At 45.9% G+C, this 27,135-nt stretch overlaps 1 protein-coding gene across 2 annotated transcripts in view; it reads right to left on the minus strand.

Moving 5' to 3' along the window:
- Positions 1-27,135, minus strand: part of KIF20B (kinesin family member 20B) — a 608,549-nt gene that overhangs the window by 490,918 nt on the left and 90,496 nt on the right. For both annotated transcript variants that reach the window (XM_078642920.1, XM_078642919.1), the window contains exons 5-6: positions 22,940-23,078; positions 12,564-12,748 (exon numbers count right to left, since the gene is read on the minus strand). In XM_078642920.1, coding sequence (XP_078499046.1) covers positions 12,564-12,748; positions 22,940-23,078 — 324 coding nt within the window. The remainder of the gene's footprint in view (positions 1-12,563; positions 12,749-22,939; positions 23,079-27,135) is intronic.

Here is a 27,135-nt window from a genome sequence, read left to right on the forward strand (position 1 = left end):
TACTTAATATTTACAAATATACTTAATGCTGGTAGAAATACCTTGGGCAACATTACATTTGACCCCTAAAAGGTCATGGCCCCAAAAATCACAGTACACCCCCTTCTTTTACATTACAACACCTAAATATATGGGGTGCCAGTTTACATTAGGCCAATGGTGTCCCATTTCAAGATTGGTATCACATTATGGTAATACTTCATTCCATCACTGACTTCAAGAACCATAATACCCCAGCACTTATAAATAGTCCAACGTTGCAATCATATTACCACTATCAGTTTAAGAATAACATCCTCTTCTGCACTCATTTCGAGTAATCAGGCATTGCTGGCAGGTGCTTACAACATTAAACATTGCAGCCTCCCAGGAACTTAAATTACTGTTAGCATTAACGACTATCTAAGCAAAGCATTGTTTAGACTCTGTGCATAATACTTTAAAAGAAAGCAGTGGCAAACAATCATGAAGAACATTTTTCCATGAAGCATTTCAAATCATTATGACAGGCAACTTCCTAAATAAAATATTTTTCAAACATGTAACATGTCTGTCTTTTTAACCATCTTTAGGTCAGAGAATATGTAGCCATAAACTCCGCCCCTAGAAGATGCTGCACTCAAAGCTGTAACCTGGGAAGTGCTTGGAAACATAGGCACAACTAGGGTGGGCCTCTTCTCCCTGACCCTTTTAACCTACTTTCACCTTTAATGAAAAGTTTCTTGGGCGGGACGCTTCTGCCCTCCTGCGTCCACCCACCCCCATAAAACAGCATTCATCTCGTTGGTGGGAGCACCCGCTGCTCTGGGGCTGTCACAACAGTAGATACCATGCCTTTTGTTGGACCCCGCAGGGCATTATGGGAAAGCCCTTTGCCGTGAGCTTGCATGATTAAAGAGCGGCTCTGGGCGCATGCTTTGTGCCGCACATCCTTACATAGAAAAACCAAAAGTGATGATGGACGGAGCGTTGACAATACAAACACTCACCCCCAGTCAACTGATCTGGGTTTAATCCATCACCGTTCTTTAGCTCACTCCGCTACCCCAGTTCCGACATGGCCATATGCAAATCAGTCTGACCCTGTGCCTCATGGGAACAGTCCAGCCCGAACTGCCAAGCCATGTCTTCCCTGGACCGGAATCAAGCTTCCCAGGACCGGTTTCTGGCATTACAGCAGTCTTCAGCCAGGCTTGCTTGACTCCAGTGGCAAAGTGAGCAAGGGACTCACATCTGAGCATACCCTGCCAACTTAGGGCGAACAATGTATGACATTGTTCTGCATTCTGTCCATCAACTGTTGTTTTGCACATCCTTACATGTCATTTTTCTGTGTTTAAAAAAAGAAAAAATTGCTGGTGGTACCCAGATCCCTCCTGGACACCCCACATGCTCCCCACATTGGGGACAGCCCAGAGAGCCTCCTTGATGGGGGCTTCAGCTCTGCCCCTCCCCAACATCACTGCCAGGGTTTTTATAACAAACACTCCAACCAGAAGCCCCCTCCCGTGTTGGCTCCAGAGGTCTGGCCTTCCTCCTTTATTCAGTGGGCTTGGGCTGTCTCATCCCTGGTACAGTGAATACAGCTGACTGATGCAGATCCTTGATCACCACTGCCCGACGTCCTCGGGAGCCAAGTGAAGCACTGTTAATTGCTCCCTTTACGTGGGGAGGCCTTCGTTCCTGGGATCTGATCATGAGCTGAGAAATGATGTTCAACCTGGATGACCCATATGTTGTGCAGATATGGCCTTGGAACTCTCAGATTTGGGTAAGGCATGCAGGTTCCACCCCATTTCGATAATTCACTGGTCTCTGTAGGACACAGGGAAGCAAAACTCCACTCTAAAGCATTCTTCCCTAAAGGTGTACAATGAAGTATCACTACAGACAAGACCGTAACTACACTGACTTTCTCTAGGAGTGTACACTAACATTATGAAGCCTAACCCATGCCAATGTGCAAACCTGCAGAGTCCCCTCTGCACCAGGCTACATATGCCCAGTTATCAGGCAGCACATGCCATAAGTCTCAGAAGTGCAGCCTTCACATGTGTGCACATGTGTAACCAGCCAAGGGCCCCTTACCCTCGCTCCGATGCAGCAGTGTTATCTTTAAAGGCGGACACTAGCGGTAAACATATGCGGTCAGTTTACCTGTGTGAGTCACCAGTCTCACCCACAGTAAAATATCAAAAATCAGGCACTCAAAGAGTCTGGGCGGATTTCATGGGCAGAACCCATAGCTTAACAGACACCATGAAGCAGGAAATGGAGAAGTGACCAACATGTGTGGGGCTTCCGCAGGAGACTAGGAATGCTTGGAACAGTGCTGGATTGAGGTGTTGGAACAGTGAGGGAGTAAGTCTGAAGTGAAGCTGAAGAGACCAATTATGGAGGAGGAGGCTATCCCACTATGTAGGTAGTAGTGGAGATGCCCAAAATCTACATTAAGTAGAAGCTCCCACTGCATTCACAAGAGAACTAGAAAGCAAGCATGAAAGTTATTGTTGTTCTGCTGTCAGACTGGACAGGCAGCCTTGCGGCACCTGGAGCCCAACTCAGATTCAGCAAGAGGGCTTCTTTAGAACAGCTAAAGGCTTCCTCATAATTGATGTGTCCTGTGTACAGCAAGCTCTGGTGTCCATCTCGCTCATCCCTCCCTCTGCCACTTTCACCTCTGTTCCAGTCTCTCACTTATGCCCCGGTCCCCTCATAGGCATCTGTTTTTACCTTATGCCTTCTCCAGTTCGTCTCTCCTTTTGTCTTCCTAGTTGTACCCCTTACTCCCTAACTTTATTTCTCTATCTCTCTAGCTTAGCTTGTACTGCTCCCTCTCGGTGTCTACCTCTCCTACCTGCCGGTCTCTGTGTCTCTCGCTCCTCATTTTCTTGCTACTCTGTGCCTGTTCCCTGACCTCTACTCCAGGGCACTAGAATTTAGCCTTCTAGCCCACTGCTGAGGGCTATACCAGTTGCCAAAAGGCCCTTAAATAGGCCTATAAATCAGGCCTATATTCGAGGAAGTCCAGAACAGAAGGGCTATAAGGATATTATAACATTCCATCTAATGAGGTCAACATGTTCTAAATTTAAAATGTAGAAACACAGACACATTGAAATGTTGGAGCAGAAGGCCTATACCAGCCAGAGCCGATGGTGGCCAGCACTGTTGCTTTGATCTATGGAAGCGACCTAGCAGTACTGGAGGCCATACAGCAGCCAGCAGAGTGGTGAAGGAGTGAAGACTTTTGCAGTGCCCACTGTGAATCAGTACCGCTTATCAGACTATGTAGATATCCTGGAAGCCTGCGGTAGTAGAGCAGCACCCTGAAGGACAGGGTGCCCAGTCATAAATGGTAGTTCCGCTGTCATTGTGGACTAGCTGAGTATCTAGCCTTTGCAGATTTCTTTCTCCCCTCCACATAATGCCCCTCCCGATGCGAATTTCAACACAAGATGAAACAAGCATTGGAAATGCAATAGGTCTCGCATTAGAAAAGTTGGAGCTATTGGTCTTGTAAATGACAAATATTTTATTTATGTGTTGGTTTTTAAAATATAGATAGCTTTGTCATTTACAATGCCAATAGTTATAACTTTCGCGAATGTGACACCTATAGCATTTGGAATGCAACATGTTTTGTATTTACGTGACTTAGATGGCAGCTCTGGTTGTTAGGCCATATGTCTAGAGAGCACGAGAGTGCAGCAGGGGAGAGAAGCACAGAGAGGGAGCAGAGAGTGCAGCAAGGAAGAGAAGCACGGAAAGGGAGCCCAAGAGTGAAGGGGTTATGTGTGTGGGGGGTTTGTGTGTTGGGGGGGGGTTTGTGTGTGTGGAGGGGGTTTGTGTGTGTGGGGGGGGTTTGTGTGTGTGGGGGGGGTTTGTGTGTGGGGGGGGGGGTTTGTGTGTGTGTGGGGGGTTGTGTGTGGGGGGTTGTGTGTGGGGGGCGGGTTGTGTGTGGGGGGCGGGTTGTGTGTGGGGGGCGGGTTGTGTGTGGGGGGCGGGTTGTGGGTGTGGGGGTTGTGTGTGTGGGGGTTGTGTGTGTGGGGGTTGTGTGTGTGGGGGTTGTGTGTGTGGGGGTTGTGTGTGTGGGGGGTTGTGTGTGTGGGGGTTGTGTGTGTGGGGGGTTGTGTGTGTGGGGGTTGTGTGTGGGGGGTTGTGTGTGGGGGGTTGTGTGTGGGGGGTTGTGTGTGGGGGGTTGTGTGTGGGGGGTTGTGTGTGGGGGGTTGTGTGTGGGGGGTTGTGTGTGGGGGGTTGTGTGTGGGGGGTTGTGTGTGGGGGGTTGTGTGTGGGGGGTGTGTGTGGGGGGGTGTGTGTGGGGGGGTTGTGTGTGGGGGGTTGTGTGTGGGGGGTTGTGTGTGGGGGGGTTGTGTGTGGGGGGGTTGTCTGTGGTTGTGTGTGGGGGGTTGTGTGGGGGGTTGTGTGGGGGGTTGTGTGTGAGGTTGTGTGTGGGGTTGTGTGTGGGGTTGTGTGTGGGGTTGTGTGTGGGGTTGTGTGTGTGGCGGAGGTCTGTGTGGGGTGTGTGTGTGGGGGTGTGGTGTGTGTGTGGGGTTGTGTGTGGGGGGTTGTGTGTGTGGGGGGAGGTCTGTGTGGGGTGTGCGTGTAAGGTGTGGTGTGTCTGTGTGGGGGTGTGGTGTGTCTGTGTGGAGGGTTGTGTGTGTTTGGGGTTGTGTGTATGTGGGGTTGTGATTGTGTGTGGAGTTGTGCGAGTGGGGTTGTGTGCGTGTGGGTGGGGGGGTTGTGTGTGGGTTTGTGTGTGTAGGAGGTTGAATTATCATTTAACTTGCAACCGAGCAGCTTCTGTTCAGAAGCTTGAAAGTATCAGTTACATAAATCGGGAGCTGCAGCATGCCCATGGCTCGCCAGTGCATGTTGCAAATGAAACGAAGCATAATGTGTTCGGATCGCATTACAAAGAAAGGCAATAAAAACACAGGGTGGTAAATTAGACATGAGGGCAGCCTCGAAGCCAAATGGTGTGCGATGTGAAGGAGGGATATGGGAACAGCAAGGAAATACTAGTGAGGGAGGGGGGGAAGAGTGGTGGATGCAGATGGGGATTAAAAGAGGTAGTGTTTGAGCAGAGATTGGGCTATAAAACAATTCATAGGCTGTGCTTATGCTCACATTTTTTAAAGTCTATTAAAGCACCTCATGAGCCTTCTATTCTTTAGCTGTATGCAGCGCTCATCTATCTATATAATTACTGACCCCCTAAAGGAAAACAAGCTGGGCAACAGAAAAGGAGACACGGCCGGCCGGCCGGTCGTGAAACTGACAGCACGGCCGGCCGTGAAAGCCTTTGATGCAACAGGGGGTGGAGCGGGAAGAGCTGCTGGCGGCACCAACCTGGGCAACAGATGGCTGGCGATTTGATGCTATGCACGCGCATTTTAACTCATTGCGCTTGCGCATTGAGCTAAAACCGCACATGCACTGCATCAAATCGCCAGTCTAGTTAAAGTCTGTTTAAGCCCCTATAGTCTCGCTCTGCTCAATGCGCATTGACAGGCGACGCCTAAAAAGGAAATGAATTATGAGTTCTAAATCTTTTTGCCCATTTACATTCCACAGAAAAGCTCTGTTAATCCTTGGTGGATGTTTATACAGCTTCCTGACAACTTTGGCAATAGCAAGTTCACAATGGCAGTCATTAGGTGGAGCAAAGCACTGCTTACAAAGCTGTGCTTTAGAGGAACACTGGACAGAAGGACACGCCCGAGGACTATCCTGAATAATCAGAGCAGACAACAGGACACAGGTTCTCATTAAGAAGAACCAAAGCAATCTGTGCGGACCTTCACTAGAAGAACAGATGGAACAAGCATTTGCAATACAATAGGTCTCGCATTTGAGGGAGTTTAAGGTATTGCCGTTGTAAATGCCAATGCCTTTTATTTATCTGTTTTGCTAATTAAAACATTCATAAAAGGCATTGTCCTTTACAATGCCAATAGCTCAAACTCTTAAAAACGAGACCTATTCAAAGAAGCGGCCACCATTGTACCGGGCACTTCGGAAAGTGAAAGCGCGCATGGTGCACTGAATGTTGCAGGAAAGCATGTCTTGCCTGCGGTAGGAGAAACTCATTAAAGAAAATAGAGCTTACAGACTAAAAAAGACGAACCGTGTAACAACCAAAGTAAAAAGTCCAGTCCTCATGGGAGGTTACAAATGAAGACAAGGCGGTTCTAAGGAGGGACTATCAAGCCTATTAACAAATTAGAATCCAGCATTTACGAAGTGCAATGACACAAGCCAATGACAAATATGGGCGGGGAGAGTTGTCAGAGCTTCCATTCCATACTCAAATACAGCATGCCGCAGAGCAGCGCATGCGCTGCCCAGGCTAGACTGCTGCGAGGGCTGTTGAGGAGAAAGTTGTGGGTTTGCCATCAAGGTCTAGGAGTGTAGGAATAACAGTCTGCCTCCGATATGACAATACAGGTTTGGTGGGTCAAAGTTGTGGAAACCAAAGAAGAAACGGATGGAACACTGACCTGCTATATGCGTAATGTTGAAAACCTACAACTATATTTGAAATTTGAATTACTGGACAACTTGAGTGCTCAATTGAGGTTTTCAATCAGTAGCTTCAGTAATCAGTACCAACCCAGGGGCATAGAACGTGAAAGAAGACTGGCGACTCGAGAAAGGGAAGGGAGACATCCCAGACCCCCCTAACGGACGAGGAAAGTGAAAAGGGACCAACTAATTTCAGGAGGAAAGAGAGAAAGTCCTCTCCCCCTCAGGAGATCATCAGGAACAGATTCGGCTGACATCTTGCACTGGTTAACTGATCACCAGACAACTCTTCTCACATACAGGGATAGTTAATTAATTAATTAACTACTGTGGATGGCACCATAATTACAAAGGATTAATTAGAGCATGGTAACATAATTACAAAGGATTAATTTAGAGGATACCCACTACAGAGAAACTATACCTACCACTGCGAAACAGTAGTACTGGAGTTACTTAGATTTCTATATCTTCCACCATATATTAGCAGGGAAAAACTCAGAACAAAATAGACAAAAGGCTTCAGAAGACTCACAACGAGAAATGGAGGTAAGATACCGAGGGTCGACTGGGTCTAATGCACAGAGTATAGAATATCCTTCTACTTTATCCAAAAATGCTGCCAAAAAATTCAAACATAACACCTTGAGAAAAAACCCGGACATTTTGTTCGCTGACCCATATTGCGATAGAGTTAAAGGCGCCATAATGAATGACCTGATATTCTACACAGACAAAACAGCCAAATGGCGCAATGCCCTTACAAAAATGCTGTTCACTAAAGCTATAAAAAACATACCACATGGCACAAAAATAACGGCCTCACTAACTAAAAGATGTAATACAGAATTATGCATTACTATGTATAAAACGGGAATAGTGCTGATACAAGCAGCTAACAGAGAACTCGAGAAATTTGAGATAACTTTCCAAACATTAAAGGAATCCATAGAAGGACCAAGCTACCAACAACACATGACCCCACCAGATGTCACCCCTGACAACAACGACCATCACTAGAGACGCCAATCAAACGGACGGCCAGAACAATCAAACCTCTAACTCCGGAGATTTAACTGAAATTACGACGGCAATACCGGAGAATGAGATAGAAAGGATAGCGAGGTCTACTAACCTTGGAAACAAAGAGAAGGACCAGGCCCTAAGGGAAGAGCCGATGCCGTCATCACACGATGCCACTTCGCTTGAAGAGGGTACCTCAGCTCCAAGCGAGTCACCCTATGAAGATAACCGCGTAATGAACAAGGCAGAGGATATCTACCTTCCTCAACCTCCCTTGAATACGAGACCTGAGTCCCATAGATCCCTATCCACAAATACACTCCTAACATCACACAGCATAAGAAACAATGGTGACATCTCTAATAGAGTCAAGAATGACAACCAAACGAAGGATACAAAGGAAGGATCCGTGGCAATGAGAACAGATCAATTACGGAGAAGAGCAAAATGCAGAACCCAGACAGACAGGTACATCTCACATAAGAAATCATCCCGAACCCAGAAAGAAGTTAAGGAGCTCCAGAAACTAGTGAGCAACCTGGCACAAGACTCGATGAAAGTCTCACAGACAAAACAAAAATCTGGGAGATGACGATAAGTACGCACACTAAGGTCTCACACATCCAGAATCTAGTACTCAGGCTCAACAGACCAAACAGGACCAATCCCTTGTCAAATGAAGAAGCCCTGGCCTTACTCCGATCTTATGAACAACCGGCCCGGGGAAGTGAGGAGAGTATCAAAATAGTACCTATTGACTCTAATAGAACGTCCAGAAAGAATGACAGGAAAGCAATCCACCACAACTTACAACATATCCAGGTAACTGCAACCGAATCCGAAAATGGAAATCTCTTTAACTCACAGAAACCCTTAAATTGCCTACTACTTAACTGTCGTTCGGCAACTAAACATGCATCAGACATAGCTGCCCTCATCATTAACAAGGAAATCGACCTGGCCATCCTCACGGAAACATGGCTCAGTGAATCATCATCTCCTACCATTGATCTCTTAGTACCACCACGATATAACATTGTTAGGTTAGACAGACCAAGGAAAGTGGGAGGAGGTATAGCTTGCATTCACCGATCAGAGATCGAGGTCAGCCAATTCCAATCCGACCCCCTAGAATCTTGTGAATACCTTGGTCTTAATATAAGATCACCAAATAATAAAAGATGTAACCTGCATGCGTTCTACCACCCACCAGGAGATAACGCAAAGTTCACAGAGCAACTAATAGAGATCATAACGGCCAACTCTAACTCGGACGCCAACAACATATTCCTAGGCGACTTTAACCTCCACTGGGACGACGGCAATGAAAAACTGGTTAACTCGCTTAAAGACTTCCTCAGTGAGCTAAACCTTACACAAGCATGCACCCAACCCACTCACTCACAAGGAGCGACCTTAGACTGGATTATTTCAAGAAATAAAAAGAGGCATCAATCCTCGCTATAGACCCGTGTGATTGGTCTGACCATCACTCCATAACATTCGCGATACCTATAATGAAAAAGGGCAGGACCATGCAACCCCGCAAGTTCAAAAAATTGATCCGAGATACAAAAGAGGCGAATATTGAACTATTGGTTGAAAGATGTGAGAGAGACCTAAAGCCACCTAACAACAGGCAGAATGTCAATGAGTTGACGGATCACTACATAACCTCGATCGGAAAAATCGTCAATGACACCATGCCACAAAAACTGAAAAGAGTCTCAGAGAAGCCAAAAAATCCTTGGTTTAATGAGTCACTGAACGAAGACAGGCGCAAACTGAGAATGGCCGAAAGGAAATGGAGACAACATCCCTCCTCCCCCGAGCTGAAAGCCCTCAGAAAAACCAGAAACCAATATAACAAAAAGATAATCAATTCCAAAAAAGAATTTATAAGAGCTGAACTGGACAATGCCATAAACAGACCACGAAAACTCTTCGAGATCCTAAAACAACAGTCAAATAAACTTGCCAAAACGGCTCAAGAGAACTCAAAAACTCCCATAAGCTGCGAGGAATTCTCCTCATTTTTCACGGAGAAAACCAAAATGCTACAAGCTGAGCTCACAAGTGCCGCGGCTAACCTTCCGACCCATCCCTCACCTAAGAATGAGGCCAACGTGACAACAGAGGGTTTTCAGACAAAAAATAAGGCAAATTGGGACACATTTGAATTATACGACCAGGAAAAGATCGCCAAAACGCTAGCGGAACTTAGACCGAACAACCACTACCAAGACCCTCTACCGGCAAAGTGTGTAAGAGAAATCAGCCACACTCTGGTTCCGATCTGGACCGAGATAATAAATGCTTCACTTGCACAAGGGACCCTCCCTGACTGCCTAAAAACAGGTCAGGTAGTGCCCATCATCAAAAAATCGACAGCGGATGCAACAGACCCGAATAACTATCGACCAGTGACCAACATCCCTTTACTGGCCAAACTAATTGAGAAATGCGTGCAGGGCCAACTGAGTCAACACATCGCTAAGTTCTCATTACTAGATGATTGCCAATCAGGATTCAGAACAGGGCATAGCACGGAAACAGCGATCCTGCATATTGTTGATGACGCCTTACAAGCCCTAGACCGAAATCAAGCAGGCCTACTGATTCTCCTAGACCTGTCATCGGCATTTGACACGGTAAATCACAAAGTACTAATGACCAGGCTACAAGACAGGATGGGTTTGTCCGGAAACGTGCTGAAATGGTTCAACTCTTTCCTACAGAACAGAACTCAACGATTCCTGGTCAACCAAGCAATCTCTCCCCCACGCCCTAACGCAATCGGGGTCCCGCAAGGTTCAACGTTGTCCCCAGATCTATTTAACTTGTATGTAGAACCTCTCACGGAGATTCTTCGGAAATCACAGATATCCTACCACATGTATGCAGACGACACGCAAATATACATAAAGATCGCCTCCCGTGATGACATTGACCTAATGAACGAGACACTAAAGAGAGCTTTGCAATGGTTAACCACTAATCATCTGAAACTAAATGCCCATAAAACAGAATTCCTGTTAATTTCACCGACAAGGAGCCAACCCGAAGTAAAGGAATGGACTAAATTGGTGACTGCGCTAAATTGCACCCCGACCCTAGTTAACTCAGCTAAATCAGTAGGAATTACGTTCGATGAGAACCTCGACATGAAAGACCACATTAATTCAATGGCTAAGAGCGCCCGTTTCCACTTGAACTATTTAAGAAAACTGAAACCGTTCATCTCTGAGGCGGATCTAAAACTGGCTATCCAATCCCTAGTTGTCTCGAGGATCGAATACGGTTGCACCACGTTAGCTGGCCTACCTAAAACATCCACAGCACCACTAAAAGCCTGTCTCAACGCAGCGGCAAGACTCATCACGGGATCGAAGAAATTCGATCACATATCTCCTCACCTGAAAGCACTAGCTTACGAGGCCAGAATTCAAATGAAGATGGCATGTATTACCCACAAAGCGGTTCACTACAACACGCCTAGATACCTAGCCAAGAAAATTAAGCTATCGGGAGGTAACAGACCAACTAGAAGCGCTAAGGAGCTGCTACTGCGGCAAGCCTTTTTCCGTAAGAAAAAGACCTATGACCGAGCGTTCTCTGGAGCCGCCCCCAGAGTCTGGAACTCACTCCCTCCAAACATCAGGAAGATTAAAAATACTGTAACATTCAAACGGGAACTGAAGAGCCACATGATGAGTAAATACCCTACATAGAGAAGCCTAGGGATCACTGGTTTGAACATTTACGCCAAAGAATGATGTCCTCGTCATGAATAGTTTGAAGATCAATATCTGACAATGACTGAGTCCACGTTCAAGCCTCGGCTGTACCCTTTACTGCTACCTCATATCTATGTGCTCTTATAACTATCTCACAGCCAAAACTATATAACCTCTACCTCACTTTTGTTTATCTATATGATCCTTGATACAAGCTAAGCCTTATTCAACTCTATATGCTAATTGCACATGTAATTGCGCTGGCAATGCTATATAACCCCTACCTCACCTAGCTTGTCTATATGCCCTATGACATAAGCTAAGCCTTATTCACCTCTTAATGCTAATTGCACAGGCGTGAAGAATATATATATCTAATCACCCCCTTATAGCCTATCGTCTTCTACCTCATATCTGTTTGTTGTTATAATTGCTATTATAATGTCAATCTGTAATCTACCTCCTATGTTAAGCGCTCTGATACCCACGGGTCTTGTCCGCGCTATACAAAACACTATAAATAAATAAATAAATAAGCTACAGAGTGAGCTTTGAGGACCTCAGGAAAGCTTGGAACAACAATTTGTGAGTAAAGCATAGAGGACTACATCGGGTGAGAAAAGGAAGAATCCGGGCAAGGGAAGAACAATTTTCAATAGGTTATGCTGAATGCCGCTAAAGAGTGTTTCAAGTGCTAATCACTAAAGAGTAATTTTTGGTGATTAAAGTCCTCCCATTTCAAGTTCTGCGCCCTGACACCCTTACAAGGAAAAGAGCTGTTAGAGGTCAAGAAACTATCATTGGCCAAGGGACTGGAGACTCTCCCAGTCCGATGCAACCAAAACATTTTTGCATAGCTTTGACAGTGTCAAGGGCTGATTTTCTACTTCTAGTAGTATATTTAGTTGTATGCATGCCTTGTTATCTTAGTCGTTCCGGGTTGGGAAGTGGGAGTCCCAAGGGATTAGAGCAGAGTGTCTTCTCCTCTAGGCAAGGGTATGCAGAGAATGCGCGGCAAGCCCAGTTTTAGTGTTCGAGTCTTTTTCAAATACTGCATCTTTGCTGTATTTCTTCCACCCTATAGCGAGTCACAAACTATTTTTCAGTTGCTCATAGATTTAGGTTTGCTTTTATATGGGCTCTGTGAGCAGTTTTAATTATGGTTATAACTATCTGAAGCTATGTCGGATGTGTTTTTACATGAGATTATGTTCTCTGTCCAATAAACAGTTTTAAAAAAAAGTGTTAAAGTAAATTGGAATCATGAACACTTACCTCTTTGGTAAGTCTGAGCACAGCATTTTTAATGGCTATTTCCTTCTTTACTTGCTCTTTGGTGAGTCTCACAAAATCTCTACTTCTATGTGGTTTTAGGTCCATCCTTGAATAGTGCCTATTTTGAATACTACTGAACAGCATTTTCATTGAACGTGGTAAAATACCATGGTGATCCGGTGTACCTGTTAGAAAACAAAAACATTTAATAAAAAATGTATAGTTTTAATTTTTTGTTTACAAGTCTTTAGTTTAAGTAATGTTTCTATGGCAACTTACATTATTTACAACCGTCTGTAAAAACATTTACTGGGAATACAGATTGAGGAAGAATTGGAGAATGCAAGCTGGTGGGGGGTTTAAAACTTGAATGGCAAACACCAGCAAATTAATTCCACTTTACCTACCTCCTCCACATTACAACAGAAACCTCATCAACATGCACATTAGAAAATAGACATGTTCCATCTGACATCTCACTTTGATCTGTCATCTGTAATCTTAAGGATGCTTGATGAACTTAAGATGCCAGCACCCTTAGATGGTTGCAGCACAACAACTTTCATTGGTATTGAGAAACAGGATATTGATGGGTACTTAAGTTTGTGGACGCCTTCATATGTTATATAGGTGATTATGCTACTGTGTTCCATAACTGGGAGTTGATGGACACATCTCATTTTCTCCCTATTTCCCTCAAAGAATCAAGTTTGAGGCGATCAGAGGAGGAGTTTGTCACTTTGAGCAGTGTAGAAAGCAGCAGTAGTTCAGTATTTCTCAGAAACAGTGATCACCTTTAGCAGTAATGTAGCTACCTAATTTATTGAAGGACAAGCTCCAACAGCCATCCATTTATTGGATTGAATAGCAGGCACACTGACACCCTCCACACCCTTACCTTCTATATCTCGAGCCTCCACCCGCTTTGGTAGGGATTTTACTCGGCGGTGGGCGCCATCTTGGGTGAGGACGGCGAGGTCAGCGCTCAAGTCGGGCCGGCCTCCCACCCTCCTCCTCCCCATATCATGTGTCGCCCATTTAGACGGCGCAGCGGGCTGGCGCAGCGGGCGCGCCGGAAGCGCGCCGAAGTCGAGCCAAAGTCAAGCCCATCTGCGCCCGTCCGCGGCCGGACGGGGCGAGGGGCCACAAACCCTGGTAGTTCGTCACAAAACACCATAAGGTATGGAAGACATGCTCTACTTGCATTACAACCTGACACGCCTGCCGTCTGCAAACACACCATGCCTGCCCAGTCACTTACAAAATGCACGAGGTGCCGCTTTGAACCCCCCCTTCATATCCCAGACACTAGCTCGGGCCCCACCATCAAAGCTGCATTATTGAATTGTAGATCTCTACGTAAGCACGCCCTAGATATTTACCATTTACTCGAGGACCAAAATCTTAGCATCCTCTTCCTAACTGAAACCTGGCTAGATGACCACTCGGACCCGGATATTATCCAGGCCATGCCCAATGGCTATTCCCTATCTAGATTGGACAGGAGGGACGGCAGAGGAGGCGGCATCGCCATAGCCACGAAAGCTCCTCTAGTCTGCTCCCTAGTACACACTCAGGTTGATCATAGTGAAGCCGGTATCTTCACAATTAACACTGGTCCCAATCATTCGATCTCTGGCATTTTGATATACCGACCACCAGGCAGACTATATGAGTTTACATCGACTCTAATGGAGGTGGTCACTCATCTAGCGCTGAGGAAATCCAGACTGTTAGTGCTAGGAGATCTCAATGCTCATTTCGAAGATCACTTAGATAAAGACGCTGATGATATCCGAATGGAATTGCAATCTGTTCAGCTCGATCTAAAAAATAAAGAACCTTCTCATCAATTAGGACACTTACTAGACCCCGTCTTTGGAAACTGGCAGGGAGTGCACACCTCTGCTCCTATACCCATACCTTGGTCGGATCATTTTATTATTCCTATCAAAGTCCAACTTGACAGGACGGAGCTTTTTCGTCATCAATCCCTGCGATACAAACGCAGAAAATGGAAGAACTTCTCTCTAGATTCGTTCAATCAAATTGTGCATGACGAAGGCCCTCCTAAAGGGGTCGACTGTGAGGCAGCTAATGATAATTTAAATAATATCGTCACTAAGGCCCTGGATACCACAGCCCCCAGCCGTTCCCTGTCCAATGCCAGGAGGCCGAAGAAAACTGCTCCTTGGTTTAGCCAAGAACTGCAGGCTATGAAAACGGCTTGTAAGAAACTCGAGAGAGCTTGGCGACAGAACTTCTGTGCAGATATTAAAATACAACATAAAACAGCACAGAGAGTATATTATAAATCAGTTCGTCTGGCCAAAGCAGAGCATTATCACACCCGTATCATGGAAGCAGGCAATTCCTCCAAGGAACTGTTTCAGATATACAAAGAGATATCCATAGTGGACGTGACCTCCCCCGCTCAAAATGATTCAGTGGAAGCTTGCAATAATATTGCACAGTATTTTGCAGGCAAAATTAACAAAATCTATACTAGTTTCTCTAAACCGATAGATTCGGCTACGGGCTTCATTGAAAATGATAAATTTGTAAATACACCTGTATGTCTCAATTCTTTTGTAGTTCCCTCTTATGAAATTCTGTCCAAAATGAGCAACAAAATCAAATCGGGCTCTCCCCGGGACCCGGCACCCCCGAAAATTTTAGCTGAAGCTTTTCCTGTACTAGAACCCCATCTCAGGCACTTACTACAAACCTCCTTTACAACCTCCTGCCTTCCGGAGGAATGGAAACAGGCAATAGTATTACCCATCAAGAAAAAACCGAACATCAGTATGGACATAATGGATAACCTACGACCTATATCCCTGCTACCCTATGTGGCCAAGTTAGCAGAGAAAATCGCTAACAGTCAACTCATGGAACATCTTGAGACCCATAATGTTTTCCATAAATCTCAGTCGGGTTTTAGAACAGGCTTCTCTACGGAGACAGCTCTCCTGAGGGCCACTGAAACCTTACGTGAGGGAGCAGATGAGGGAAAGACAATGGCCCTCATCATGCTTGATCTCAGTGCCGCTTTTGACACTGTAGCACACTCCATCTTGCTACAGTGTCTAAATAAAGCGGGAGTTACCAACAAGGCACTGGGGTGGCTGAAATCTTTCTTGATTAATAGGAGCTTCCAGGTTCAAAGAGGGACTTTCCTTTCCGATAGGGTGATGCTTGAACAGGGGGTTCCTCAGGGCTCTGCCCTGAGTCCCACCCTGTTCAATCTCTACATGGCCCCTCTGGCAGAGGTAGTGCAGTCGTTCGGCGTGGAGCTTGTCTCCTACGCCGACGACACGCAACTCCTCATATCTCTGACTCAAGCCCCTTCTAAGGAAGCTGATAACTTCAATGCCTGCATGTCCAAACTGGCTATGTGGATGAATGAACACTGTTTGAAACTCAATGGGACAAAAACAGAGGTCCTCATTATTGGAGGCACTGAGGTCAAATGGACGTCAGAGTGGTGGCCTAGCTGTCTGGGTCCTCTGCCCTCCCCTGCACGAGAGGCGAAGAATCTAGGTGTATGGGTGGACAATAAACTGTCCTTTGACAGTCACGTAAAGAAGACTGTTGGTAAATGTTTTGGGGTAATGAAAACCCTCAACCGCACCCTCGACCTGCTACCCATTAACTCTAGGCGTACCATGACGCAGGCACTGATAACGTCCCGTATTGATTACGGAAACGTGCTGCTCATGGGGACATCAGTGAAAAACATAAAAAAGCTACAGGTTTTACAAAACTCGGCAGCTCGCCTGGTGCTAAGGCTTCCCCGCCGAGCTCCTTCACGCCCCTCTCTAGCAGCCCTCCACTGGCTACCGATCAGTAAGAGGATTGTTTTTAAAGCTATGCTTTGGTGCCATAAAATAATTCATCACAGAGCACCGGCATATATGTCTGATTTGGCGTCCGTATATGAACCTAACAGATCTCTTAGATCCAAAGGAATGGGTCTGCTTAAAACTACATGCCCCAAAAAAGCCAAAATGGGAGGCAGATCTTTCCGCACCTTAGCTACCAAGCAATGGAACCTCCTGCCTCTAGATACCAGGTTGGAGAGTAATGAAATGATGTTTAGGAAGAAGTTGAAAACCTGCCTCTTTGCTGTGTGATTGGTTTCTGTTCTTTGTTGCTGCACTCTCGCTCCATAGCGCGGGGACACACCGGGAGGTGTTACCAAGCGCTCTACAAACTCCTTTAAACTAAACTAAACTAAACTAAACTAAATTTATAGTTTTAGTGGCGTTTTACCATCACACTCCTTGCAACACTTGTCAGATGTGCCCAGACATACAAGATATGATGGGTAGTACCTGTACATGAATATAAATGCTACCTTGTGCTAAAGTGGTACAAAAGGGGGTGGTGATGGACGGAGCATCTGAACCAATCAAACACTCGCACCCAGTCAACAGATCTGGGTTTAATCCATCACTGTTCTTAAGCCCACTCTGCCACCCCAGTTCAGACATGGCCATATGCGACTGATTTCAAACGCATGTGCTCCTAATGCACCATAGGTTTGTGAAGGTATTGAACATGTTATACATCTTTGCATTGGAAACTAACTGTGTGCAGATGGCAGGTAACTTGTGTTCATCATGTTCCACAGAAGATTTTTGGTTCTGTAGAAGAAGCTTTCAATAGGAGTACGATTCTATGTAGTAAATACTTACTTTTATAAGCAGCCTCGGGTAATTAGACAGAATTGTCTCCGCTTGACAAAGTCTACTTAACATAGAAGACATGTTTGAAATATGGACTATCGTTGTACGATGTGTAGAACCTTCAGATCTTGGTTGTTAGCAAATTGTTTTTTTTTTGTTTTTTTACAACTGTTGTATAGTCACACTGGTCTTAGTAGGTACTTTTTAATACTCTACTTCCATTCTCATGAAAGTTTTACTGTTTACAAACAGTGTGGAATAGAGTAAACTCTCTACAAAGAGTAAGAACTGCTTACAGTACCAGTTCTCTACTGATATGAACTTAATTTCTCAATCAAAGTTTAGTGAACAGTTTAGTGATACAGTCCCAGGGGTGGGCTTCCTGGGGCAAAATGCATTTAAGAGCAGGCTGGGAGGCTTTTTTTTCTTTTGGATCCTGCAAGAGTATTGCAGGATTGCAGCATTTTCAGTTTTTTCCTTTTTTGGCCCAGGGGGTGGGTCCCTCTACCCTCCCCACACACCAAGTGGCCTATCCTCCCCACCATATACTATTTCTTTTTCTAAGTTCAGGATAGGGGACCGAGTCCCCGAGCCCTGTAATGGGCGCCAGCAAAAAAATTTCATGTTGAGGGCAGCCAATCAGAGCGCTCGCTCGCATTGGAGTCTGATTCCTGTGGGAGAGAGATGGTTCTAAGGAAATAAAACTACCTGGGCCAAACAGAATCTCTATTTTTTAATTGGCACTCCAGCTAGAGTCTCTCACGACTCTTGCAGGCCCAACCATTCTAATATCTATATATTTTTTACCTTTAATTTCTCAAAAACTACTGAACGGATTTACATCAATTTGGTGCAATTCTGTTCAGTACTTTTTGCTGTAGCCAGTCTTGAAGTCTATTGTAAATTAACAGTATTTTGGCGTTTTTGGGACCCCCCCTTTTCCCCTCGGTCCCCATTATGGATCACCCTGAAACTTTCCATGCACAAACTAGTCAAAAAGTAGCACCTTTTTATAGAAAGTTGAGGAGATTCATCAGAAGGTGCCAAAGTGATTAGCAACACAAAAAACACTTTTCCTATGGAAGAGGCGACCTAACTGCCTAGTTGCAACTGCCACTAGATAATGAGACGAAGACAGCCAGAGTGCAGCCTTGTCGCAGCTCATTGTATGAATCGTCCGTCTATGGAGGCCTGGAGGCGTTTGGCAGGGACTATGGTCTTCCCGGAGTAACATCCTGCCAAACAGGGGCCCCGCTGTGACCGGCCATGGAGGTGTGCGCGGGACCTGTGGGTCGGGAACCGGATCGCGCCTCCACATTTGTGGGCGCTTGTACCCTGGGTGAAGCGGAGGACCGGTTGCTGGCTGAGAAGACCGGAGAAGGCGACTGTACATCCAGTGCTGGTAGGCAGAGGACGAGAAACCTTCATATCCTGCTTGGAAGGTCCTGAGACATCGGCCGTGCTGCCCCGCCAGAACGCCTCTCTCATGGGGTTTTTCACCGGCCCCATCTCCCGACAAAGCTGGACAGCTTTTGTTCACAGTTTCCTTGTAACCTTGCGATGATCGTTCACTAATAACCGCCTGACCCTAAGATGGCAGCGAAGTGGACAGAATGCACTCCACCTCCCCCCAACAAAAGCAGCAATGAAAATGCTGAGACGCAGCTGGCCTATACCTATGAGCCTCCTCCCCCTATCGTGAAGTACTTTCCTCCATGGCAGGTTTGCCAGAACTGTTCTGCTTTCTTATCCCCTTTACATTTCCTCCCTCCTTGCTCCATAGAACTTGTTCTCTATTGTTATTTAATGTACTAGTAACTGATGTAATTTTTAAATCACTGTTCTTCGCTATGCTATGTTTGTGCTCCAGTAACTTATGTAACCCTCTAATCCTTCTGTATGCCTTCCTCATGTTAATCGCTTTGATACCCCCGGGTCCAGCCAGCGCAATTTAATACTTTTCAAATATACTCACCTCGGTGCCCAAGCAACGTTGGCCGATGCCCGGTCGAGCTGTCCTATGCAGCTATAGAAGAGTTTGGCTCTAGTTCACCCCTCAGCCGTCACCTACCCAGCCGGACATCGGACATAGTTTTTCCTCGTCTCCCCGTTGTATTTCCAATCTGCACTCCTTACCCCTGTTTTACCTGAGCAACCTTGGCTGATGCCCGGTTGAGTTGTTCTATGCAGCTTTAGAGGAGTTTGGCTCTGGTTCACACCTTGGCCGACACCTACCCAGCCGGACATCGGACATAGTTTTCCTCGCCTCCCAGTTTTGTTTCCTACCTGCAACCCTTACACCGGTTTACCATTCCCCCTCTACCGGTCACTCCCCACAAGACGTTTGTCTTGGCTATGCTACGCGCTTTTAACTCGCATTTCTGTGTAATCTCATGTTTTCCTCCTATGTCTGTACGTGGCTCATGTAACTGATCTAATTTTGTTACCTGTAACTCGCTGATCCTCATGTAAAGCGCTCCGATACCTCTGGGTCTAGCCAGCGCTATATAAAACGTTTCAAATAAAATAAAAAAAATAGTAACTTGGATAGGGTCTGATCAGCTTCCATCAGCATTAAATACTATTAAGACATATAAGAGCGACCCATTTAATAAAAGCCTGGGGGAAAAACTTATGTACTAGCACAATGGTTCACCTGGGACTCAATTATCGATCATTTCATATTTAGCTCAGCGAATGTCACGAATAAGCATTCAAGCAAAGGTCTGAGTGCGTGGCTATCAATAGCCACAGGACGCCAACTAGAACTCCAAAATAGGCAATATGATCATTTATTTTCTATGGGGTGGCCTTAATTACTCTTTCATAAGCTGTGTAGTCTAAAAATGCTGTATACCCAAGTACCCACCTCCTTCCCCCATACAGTATCAAACTCTTATCAGCTTCTGAGCAGATCTGAAATCCTGCTTTCTCCACTGTAAACACAACAGTACATGTTTGTAGAAAATTCAGAACTAGCTGCCACCTGTCCAAGAATCTGGGCAATCTCAAGATAGCAGTACGGTGTAGAAGACTAGATATAAGAAAAGCCTAAATGATTTGACTAACTTGTAGAATGCGAAACAATCATAAAGGAGTACAGTAGAACTCTTAAGCCTAACTAAGTCCTATTCTGTACATTAACTTAGAACCATTAACTCCAATAACAATGGGTGTACTGATGCCCCCCAACAAAAATAAAAGCTATAACCCCTGAACCTAAACCTAAAGAGATAAGACTAAACGTCCAAATCTAAACTTACAAATCCTCTACAATAAAATATACATTTCTTAACCTCCCCAAAAGCTTACACATCTAATTCCATTCAGACTAATTTAGTCTCACCGAATTCTTCAAACCTAATTTAGAACTTTGTCAAAAAATGTCCATATACCCTCAAGTCAAAATGAAGTCCCCATACCATACACCCCTGATTCACCCATAGTTCACAAGGGTGATGGAAGGGGTGTAAAGTTTGAAGGCGTGACAGACTGAGCTTCTAAGGGTCTCCGAGAAACCCACACCAGCAAACTTAAGTGCTTGAGAGGGTTTCCATGAATGGAAAGCATTGAGGAAACTCGCTGGTCTGGCGGAGTTGCTGGCTGCTGTAAATGGAGGTATGGTGGCAATATTGTAAGGAGCACCAGGCATGCAATCCCCCTCAACAGGTATTGATCACAGACAATCATGAAGACCATAGTGTACAAGGCAGAGCAGAGACATTAGAAACAGGAACTCTGTGTTAGAGACAAAATTATATGCACTAGACTAGCCACCAGTATGGCTCTGCCCTTAAATAAGGAGCACACTGGCTGTCTTAGATGCTGTGAGGGCTCACTGAGCCCTCCTCTGCACCGCTTTCACACTCTAGATACGGTGAGGACTCACTATGACCTCTGCACCTCATGCACTCCCTTGAGGCTGTAGGGTCTTGCGGCTATTTCCCGGTTCTTCTTTCACTCCCTAGATGCTGAGAGGGCACACTGAGGATTTCCTGCTCCTCTTCCACTCTCAACGTGCTGCAAGAGCTCACAACTCCCTTCTTTGTAACCCTTTCTAATCCCTAGATGCGCCATCCTATTGCACACTTTAAGACACTGCACCCTCCTCAGTTCCAAAGTGGGCAGCTCTGGCCATTGCAACACGTCCTCTTGCCTGAATGCAATATGCAACGCTGTACTAATCTCATCACAAGCATACACTTTAAGAAATTATATAAGAGTCCTCTTTGCTTTTCTGACACGGCAGACAACCTAGTTTGATCCCACTAATTTTGCCTGACTTTCAGTCTCCAAGTCCAATGAGGAAGAAAATTTCGGGGTGCCTCGAAGGTTCAACATAGCCGGTAGCTATAGCAGAGGCCTGCATATCCTGAGCCAACCCAGACACTGCTTCCTTGCTTTTTCTGTTATCAAATAACATGGAAGCAGCGCAAGGGCTGGCTGGAAAAAGCAAACCCAGCGCTACTCAGGAGACAGGTGTTGCAACCCCAACTTACCGGGGTTCACTAATGTTGAACATAGGAGAAGCCTTAAGTGCGCATGTGGGGTTGGATGCAGAAAGGCAACCAGACAAGCACTTTACTTCAAACCAAAGCTGCTCTGAAACACAACCCACACCTGCAAACCTGCGCTCATTTGTATTGGCACCTGCCCTTAAATGAAAACATCACAGCCCCTGGAAGTAAAAAAAAACATCCTAACTTTCACTGCCGGAGCCGAGGGGGCAAAAAAGTCCAGGGGCTGGGTGCTGGGACGACACTCCAGCACTCCAATGAGGCAGTGCCCGTTATTTTTCAAATCTATTTTAGGCATAGTTGGGGAGGAGGGGCAGGTGTTACCATACTTGTGCAATCAGAAGTAAGTTCTGCTGGGAATAATTTACTCCAGTGAAAAAGAAATCACTATATACAAAATTCCAGCACAAAGTAACACCTGAGGAGTTTGTTAATTCCATCTTAACGCTCATAAAAAGGGACCACAGAGACCCTCATAACTAAGCAGGATTTGGTTTAGTACAACACATTCATGCTTGATTTTGCAAAGTTTTGGTTTATAAAATAAAATTTTTAAAAACCACAGCTGCAACTTCTAAAGCCGAGCCTAAACCAATGTGCCGCTAACCCCCGCCTCTTAATCTTTATATTGGTCAAGGGAGAGAGTAGGGCAACTATAAACAACTATATATAAATAAAAATAATTCTTTAACAACTAGGTGCATTTAGGACTAGTTTGTAGAACTTGTTTTGTTGTAGTTGCATACTCTTGGCTTTTTCAATGTCAAGGACAGCTACTGAATACCTGTTGATAAAGCACACCTGTTGTATGGTTACACTTCCAGCCTCACTTGTGGGCTAGACGGGGAAAACAGGATGATAAGTAGCAATTTCCTATTCTGAACGCATACTTCAGATTACAAACTTGTTTTTTTATCGTTCAACAGGTTTTTTTTTTATTTATCGTAGATTGTTTTGGGAATTACACTGTTCCCACACATTGAGAATGGAAGAGGTCCACGATACAGTTGATGATAACACCCAACATCGTACCTGCTACATACAATACATTTTAACAGGGTTTACAAAAAGTAAACCACATCAGATATAATTAAACCATTTGTGGCAGCGTAAAACAGGTAGCAACATACATATGTTAAAGGAACTGATTTAGAATCTACTGAAATACCTTGAAACGTATACGTCTTTCCAGAGTTTGAAACACCATAAGTGAAAATTAGTCGACTCCGGCCATCCAAGAAGTCACTGACCAGCTCCTTCACAGTGCCTTCAAAAAATTCTTTCTGCGAGGTTTCAGGCCCAAATATCTAAAATAGGAAACATTCAAATTTAAAACTTTCAAAGAATTGTCACCACAACATTCATAACATAAGTGTTTCAACGAGACCCGATGGAACTGAACTAATTAAGTAGCAGAAGCAGTCAATTTTGTTAATATAGGTCACCCTGGATAAAAGCACGTGTGAAACATGACCTTTTATACAGAACAATGCAAACCAATGAGGAACTGCGAAATTCCACATATAGGATGTTCTGTGCAAATATGAATTTCATACACTGGCCATAGATGAAGTTATTAAATGTGCTGCCCTCATGCAGGTAGTGGCAGCCTGCCCCAAGGGAAGCAAAAGACTAATCCAAATTAGTTTGGGAATGCACAAATTACCTGGCACTGGGTCATACACGGGAGGCAGTGGTCTGAAGTGAGATGGTGCCACGCCGGGGCTTCAAGGTCCCAGTTGTTAAAGTATTATTTTTAGTTTGTAGGATAGTGCCCCTTTTGGACATGGTCATCCCCACTTTCTACCAGGTATCTGCTGCAATACTGACATAAGCGCATTGGATTCCTGCTAACCTGGCCCCCAGTGCCAGATCTCTATCCCTATAACTGTACAACTGTTCCCCAATTAGCAATACCTTTAGCACCACCTGTAAGTCCCTAACAAATGGTACCCCTGGTACCTACAGCATGGGGGACCTAAAAAGGGTCCCCGAGGAATGCAGCATGTATTGTGCCACCTTAAGGGACCCCCTCAGATGCAACATGCAAACTTCCATTGCAGGATGCGTGCCATGGTGCAGAGAAAGGTGGCTGCATGCAGTATAGGCAAGTCACCCCTACAGCAGGCCTTACAGCCCTAAAGAAGGGTGTACTATACTATATGTGTGGACATATCTGCACAAACAGATATGCCCCTGTGATGTCTAAGTTGATTCTTAGATATTACAAGTGAACAGGGTAGCCATTTTTAGGTCGAGGGACCTATAGCTGCGAAGCAGCTTCCGGTCCGGAGATCTTATGTTGTATAGTAGGGCTATAGAACCCGCCTCCCTGCCCTGTCTCTCCTCCATTGGCTGGCTTCCTAAACGGAGGCCAGCCATTGGAGGAGAGAGCCGTCCCTCCAAAGAAGCTCCGTCTTTTTCGGATTTGGGGGCGTAGATTTTGCTGTTCTTTAGACAGTGATGTTGTCAGTCACTCAGGACAGCAAAACACGCCCCCGAATCCGAAAATTTCGAAGCTTTGCAGGCAGCCATTTCGGCCTGAGCGCGTCGGCCGTTGCATCCATCTGCTTGCTTCCACGAGCCTCCTTCTCACGAGCAACCTTCTAATCGTTATTCATCTCTCTCCCAATGATATTTAGTGGTAGGCCTCCGCTCCTATCTTGCAACTAAACTACAGCTAAAGCCCCATTTGTCCGCTCCTGTTAACACACTTCGGGAAAGGCAGTAACTGCTTTTGGTCGGGAGGGGGTCGCCATTTTCAGCTGCGAGGGAGACAAAGCGCAGACTAGTGAGTGGAGCGGGACCTAGGCGAGCCGACATCCCCAGGCAGAGCGAGGAGGCAGCGGCTTTCTTGCTGCTCGTGTTGGTGACCCCCTCCTGTCTTCCCCCTCGGCGCCGTTTTCTCTACCTCCCCCTTGCTCTCCTCACGCAGTGCCATTTATTTATCTATTTATTTATTTATGCCATGTTATATAGCGCGAACTTTACCCGAAGGTGTCAGAGCGCTTCACAATAGGGACAGGGCTGATACACAAGACCAATCAAGTGAGCAAAGTCCAAAACAAACGTTACATTAAAGAAGCAAAATGACAATCGTGAGCCAACAAATACAAGAGGTAGGAAATGGTGCATTACAAAAGTGACAAATCGAAAGACCCGACCACCGCATAGTGTGCTGGAGTGCGGACCACGTCCTGCCTAGCTGCCGCACGTCCCGCGTGGTCCCCGTGCCCACCCCACACGCACGGGCTCCCACTCCGCACCCCGAGCATCCCCACGCCCCTAACCCAGGACTCAGTTGGCACCTCCGTGCCAAGTGGTGCTAACACGCGACCATCGCCCGCCTTTCCCGTACTTCGGAAACAAAATGCTCTCCCCCGACAGCCTCCGACCGCACCTCACATCCCCTGCCATCTTCCGAGCCTAGCTTTCCCCGCAACAGTTCTTTTAGGTCGCCAATGTTGCCCTGTACCCCCCAAGACCAGTCCCCATCCACCAGACCGGCAACCTTCCATCAATGCATCGTGTACATGTGTGTTGTCCTAAGCCAATTTAAACTGCTGGCCCTGCAGAACGAAAGTCATTTTGAAATATGGAGCCACAAATAGCGTATTTAGAAAAACCATGGTGTTAACCCCAGTGGAGCGAAAACTTTCCTTGGCTCGGCGCACAATATGCGGACTTCCTATTCTATTTGCGATACCAGCCATCCCAAGCCTCGCTTTCCCTGCAGCATTTCTTTTAGGCCGCCAAAGAAGCCCCGTGCCCCCCCACGACCACAAACCCGTCCCCGTCCATCAGACCGGCAATCTCCTCCCGCTACCCGCCGTAGCTCCCTGCCTCCCCCACATCCCCCCCCCCCTGCCTCAAATTGGTGCCCGCCTCACTCGGTCACTCTTTAGGAAACATGTGTCACGCTCCCTTGCGAGCCCCCACTCCCCTTCCCCTCACCCCACCTCTGGCCGAAGCCAGCGTTGAAGCACCATTGTGCAACTCCGCGATGACCCAAGTGCTTAACCCCCTCCCACCGTCCTGGGCAAGCAATCCAAGGATACCAGCACCCCCTCCCATCTTTGAAGCCCCTTTCTGCCGTGCAACGATTGTCCTGATGTAGTCCATGCAGACCTACAAGAGCTGTATAGAGGGACAGTGTTTCCGGATAGGATTCAAGGAGTGCCTGAAAGTTTTAGTGCCGCTTTATTGAGCGGTCATGTGGAGGCCGGACTTGTATTTATTTTGTGTCTGTAGACATCACGGGATTGAGCTCTGATCTCATTTGTCTAATTATGAGATTTATACTGTTGTGAGTGCGCCAGACTGAAATGCACTGCTATCGTGAATTATCGACTGCTAAATGGTCGAAAGAAGAAATCGGACAGCAATGGATTTTAACCACTTTTTAAAAGGCATGGCTTTGGTGGAGCTCTAAAAATAGAATTCAGTGAAATAAGAAATAGGATGTTTCTGATTCTTACTGTCTGAGTCTAGTGAGCCGATGGTAATGCAGTGCAGATCAGTTACCTAACACACTTTGAGTTTGTGAATCTATAAGTGAAGAACTACTGCTTATCTTTTATTTCTTGTTTATCGCAGAAACAACCCAGATGCAGTGCTTCAGACATGCATGAAAGCCTGCTGCTTCCTGCTGCTAGTGCTTTTTAGGCCGAGGGGGTGTTAATGCAGAGGTCAGTCAGTTAATGAACTGGGAATAGTCACCGGCTCCCAAACCTGTTGGGGCTAAGGAAATGGAAAGTTATGGGCAAGCAGGGCGATTATAAGATTAAATGATTAATTAATTAAACTCAACAACTTTCGCAGTAGGTTCTGCAAGCAATAATTGACACGAAGTGTGCGTAATCCGGGATGCTCTATCAGTAACCTACACCAGAATCATCCTAAACGGAAACAATTTGAGAGTTAAGTGTGATATTCAACGTCGACATTTTATAAACACGATGCTGAAAGTTGTTGCCCTGTAGCCCAGTGCTTGCAAAAGTGAACGGGCAAAGACTGCCTGCAGGAGTACAGATGGATAACAGCCCTTCTGCATACAGGTAAACTTGACATTGTACCAGTAAATCTCCTAAAGTTGTGACAGCATGAAGCAGATAGAACAGATTTGCGACAAGAAAGGAAAATAAGCCAATGGGTCTCGTGGCTCGCCTCTTTGACTTTGCCAATGGGGATCTCTTTCCTTTGCCAATTTTTTTTGCTGATGCCATCAAGACAGAGCCTCTGTTCCCTACTGGTCATCCCGGTTTTTCTGTGCCTGTGTGTGCGTGGCTCTGTCTGTCTATGTGTGTGCGTGGCTCTGTCTGTCTATGTGTGTGCGTGGCTCTGTCTGTCTATGTGTGTGCGTGG

This window comes from Lissotriton helveticus, chromosome 5_1 (genome assembly GCF_964261635.1).
Source record: "Lissotriton helveticus chromosome 5_1, aLisHel1.1, whole genome shotgun sequence".
Taxonomy (NCBI): domain Eukaryota; kingdom Metazoa; phylum Chordata; class Amphibia; order Caudata; family Salamandridae; genus Lissotriton; species Lissotriton helveticus.